We start from the raw sequence: 3,906 nt of genomic DNA on the forward strand, positions 1-3,906 counted from the left end.
ATCTAGCTTGAGCATTTGTCATGGGATTTCACATAGCAGCTGCACTAAATCAAATGGCTCTAGTGAAAATTTTGCAGCTATGTCTACTTCTGTTTCTCCGTACCGCAACTTGTGTCCATTACAGAACAGTTAGTTTGGACCGAGGGTGGAGCCTTCTACCTTTCCAGGTTGGTATGGTAACATGTCAGCCCATGACCGTCCTTTTCCTAAACTACAACAGTCACGCACTTTAGTTTTCCCAGTGGCAAAGATCCCTGATACATCTGCTGCTTCTCTTTCAAGATCCACTCATCAACCATCTTCATTATTTGAAAACTGTCCTAATACAACTGATGTACCAAATAGGTGTTGGATTATGGAGGATACCAAAGTGTAAAATTAATGTTGGGAGATGTCAACAAATTCCTACAATTCTCTTATTTGAAGAAAAAAGTTACATATTCATCTTCATAGGGCCAATTTCTATTTTGGAATAATTAAGAGTAAAATGAGTCTTTCTTTCCGTGCCTGACTATTTTACTCTGCATAATATAAACACTTCTGTGCAAGGTCATAAAATAAACACTACACTTGCTTTCACTGAAACCCACAGTCAGTTGATTGACTTCATTGCATAGAAGTGAGCAGACCCATGTTTGGTTTGGTAACAGTCCTGAATGTTAAGAATATGTGTATAGAAGGGTGATCAATCACTTTTATTTCAGGAACCAAGTAGACTTATTGATGTGATTTTTCTGTGTAAAAATTCTTTAGCAATGACAGTTTGCAGGTTTCATGTTTTTGGTTACTGTTTATGCAAGCAGCCTTTATTTTAAGTTGATGTAGAAGTAAACACTGGTTGAACATTGCCCTTCAATTGCTAGAAGACCAGTGACTTTATGATGTCAGCGCTACTCTTCAATTGCTAGGAGACCAGTGAATTTGTGATGTCACAGCTTTTTGACTTTGAGAACCATGCTGATGGTCTTGAGAGTTTATCTCTGTACGCCAGCCAAGCAGCATTTGAAGTTGGAGTGTGTAAAGTCAGACAAATGAGAAAAGTATCTGAAGAAAGATCTCTCTGAGATGGCACACATTCCTTCAGAAATTCAAGATGTGCCTCGTAAAGATGTATCAAGTGGTTCCAAAACCTCCATTGGATCGTCTTCGTGTGATTACACACTTACTGGGGACTCAGTTTTGAGATCTATGATTGAAGAATATGCTTTCCAGGCTTTGTCTAAGGAAGCTGGGATAAAAAGGCCACACTACACATTTTCTGTCTCTGAAAGAAATGAGTTGAATGATTTTCTTTCCCTCACTTTTCCACAAAAACTCTGGGCTATAGTTGAAAGTGATCAGTTTGAATCTATTTGGTGGGATGAGAGTGACACTTCTATAGTGATCAACGAAGAACTCTTCAAGAAAGAAGTCTTGGAAAGAAAGGCCCCTTTCAGAATATTTGAAACTGATAGTATGAAAAGTTTAGTTAGCCAGCTTAAACTTTATGGGTTTAGTAAAAAGCGACAAACTTTTCAAAGATCTGCTTCACTCCCTGACTTTCTGGAAGAAGAAAACAATGTCTCTGTTTTGAGCAAGGTAATCCAAAATTTCCACTTACTGTCAATATGTAAGATTAAATCATGTGACTTAGAAAGCATGTTCACATATGTAGCAAAAACCGAATTTAAAATTGAGATAGCAAACTGTTGAACACGTTTTATTTTTTGAAGTTGAGAACAGCTGGAGGTTAAAATATTTGATACTTAATACACTCTCCTAGCAACTTGAAATCAGATACATGTCCTCAAGCTACTTTAAGTGGTATTTACTGTATATATACAACATATTTTTTAGTTGAGGAGCATACTTATTTCTAACATGTAAGGTGTTAAAACTACTAATGGAGGTGTTGTCTTTGATTCTATTTAATTGGCATCATTAAAAGAATACACTTTTATAGTTTAACTTTGCTTGTCAGTTTTACCTTCGTTTATAAAAAACTAAATAATTGTATCCTTTGATTTTAGTTACAGATCTACCATAATCCAAATTTCAAAAGAGACTATCCCCAACTTTCAGGAAGAATGAAAAGAAGAGTTGGGATTAGCAATGTGTTTCCGAAATCTTCACTAGTTCCAGATTACGAGAAGAAGCATGTTAAAGCAAGGGTCAACACAGATGATCGTAACTCTGGTTTTCATGCTCAAACTAGTGGAGAGAGTCCATTTTCAGCTTCCACCAGTTTAAGTGTGCCTTTCCCACAAAAGACTTATACCAGCCAGATAGTCCCTAAAACAAGCGCCCTACTTCTGCGTGACTTTCCTTCCCCATCAATATCAGTTAGACAAAGAGAACAGAACGTGGTAGATCAACCTGCTGTTTTAAACCAGTTGAGCATTTTTAATTGGCACTTCCATAGCACCTACACTCAAGCAAATGGCCACGTTGAGGACTTTGCTACTACCGCTACATCTACTCCTCAGAACCACATCGTATCTCCATTATGGAGCAGTTCTTTTGGACTGATGGTGGAGCCTTCTACATTTCCAGACAGGTATAGCGATATGTCAGCCCATGACAGTCCTCTTCCTAACCAGCAACAGAGAGGCAACTCAAGGTCCCCAGTGCCAACGATCGCTTATACACCCACCTCCTCTCTTTCAAGTCAATTCATCAACGATATTCCTTATGTGAAAACCATGCTAATTAAAACTGACCTATCAAATAAGTATCAGCTTATGGAACCTAATGAAGATTAAAATTTACGTTGGGAGATGTCAACAAATACCCACAATTCTTGTATTTGAACAATAAAGTTACACGTTCCTCTGCACAGTTTTGTTTTCTATTTTGAAGCAATGAAGAGTAAATTAAGGCTTTATTTCAATGTCTGGCTATTTCTCTGCACTCTTTTATAAACTCTTCAGTTCAAGAAAACATCCGTTAGGCATCCTAGGTAAATGGCACCTAGCCTATTGTTTCTAAGCAAGAAAATGAGAACAAAGGGAAAAGAGGTAATGGATGTAAAGTGATTTGGGAAATCATCCCTGCTGAAATGAATGGGTGTCTAAATGAGGATGGTACGGGTGAAGGAACACATACAAATAAAATCAAAACAAGTGCCCCTACACAGTACGAACCTTAGTGCGTTCACAGTTACATGATATTCTATTACGTATCGGTAGAGTCTTAAGATAGAGAAGGAAATGGTGCCCCGCTCCAGTATTCTTGCCTGGAGAATTCCGTGGAAAGGGGCTCCTGGTGGGCTGCTGTCCATAGGGTCACACAGAGTTGCACACAACTGAAGTGACTTAGCAGCAGCAGAGTCTTAAGACATTAGACAGGAGATTGTCTTCATTCTAGAAATTCATTTCATACTTGAAAATATAAATATTGTAGCATGTCCAAAATTAGGAGAACCGTTATACCATCACTGTGATACCAACGATTACAGGACATAATCAGTGACTGGACCATGGCCAGCACAAGATAGGTATTTTACAAGTGGTACTGTATAGGGTCATTTTAGCTCTGCTCTCCTTAAGGCGTACCTTTATTTCCTGCCACCATGATTCCACCCTATATTTCCTAATGCATATTTAGATTTTGCTTATCTGTTCCCTCAGAGACAAAATAAATTCCTCTGGTGATTGCAGCACCTCAGGATGGTTAACAAGTTCTTTGAAGACATGATATTTGTTTTCCGTAGTAGTTTCAGTACCATTCTCTTACACCGTCCTTCTGGAGCTACAATCACACACACTGCTTTCAGATGTGCTAAGCCCCTTCTCACAACTTTGCCTCAACTCTTTCTTGGGGTTGGAAGGAACCTCTGTTCGCCCTCCTACCAAGGTGAGCACGGATATCAGGTCTTCAATGTGTTTTGGGTCTACCCTCTTTTCTTTGTGTATCTTTCACATCAGC

At 38.6% G+C, this 3,906-nt stretch overlaps 1 protein-coding gene across 1 annotated transcript; it reads left to right on the forward strand.

The window, feature by feature from the left end:
• Positions 1-925: 925 nt before the first annotated feature.
• LOC145537631 (heat shock transcription factor, Y-linked-like) lies at positions 926-2,815 on the forward strand. The gene is made up of 2 exons (XM_081568400.1): positions 926-1,578; positions 2,010-2,815. Exons 1-2 carry the CDS (start codon positions 1,066-1,068, stop codon positions 2,739-2,741), a joined length of 1,245 nt encoding a protein of 414 aa, XP_081424526.1. The 5' UTR covers positions 926-1,065; the 3' UTR covers positions 2,742-2,815.
• Positions 2,816-3,906: the final 1,091 nt, after the last annotated feature.

The sequence above is a fragment of the Giraffa tippelskirchi genome, chromosome Y (assembly GCF_054371585.1).
Source record: "Giraffa tippelskirchi isolate mGirTip1 chromosome Y, T2T-mGirTip1v1.2.pri, whole genome shotgun sequence".
Taxonomy (NCBI): Eukaryota; Metazoa; Chordata; class Mammalia; order Artiodactyla; family Giraffidae; genus Giraffa; species Giraffa tippelskirchi.

What these genes read in the sequence shown, in the direction of transcription:
- LOC145537631 (XM_081568400.1), top strand. Translation starts at nt 1,066, where the DNA reads ATGGCACACATTCCTTCAGAAATTCAAGATGTGCCTCGTAAAGATGTA. An exon ending in ATGTCTCTGTTTTGAGCAAG is followed by an intron (nt 1,579 to 2,009) that starts GTAATCCAAAAT and finishes CTTTGATTTTAG; the next exon opens with TTACAGATCTACCATAATCC.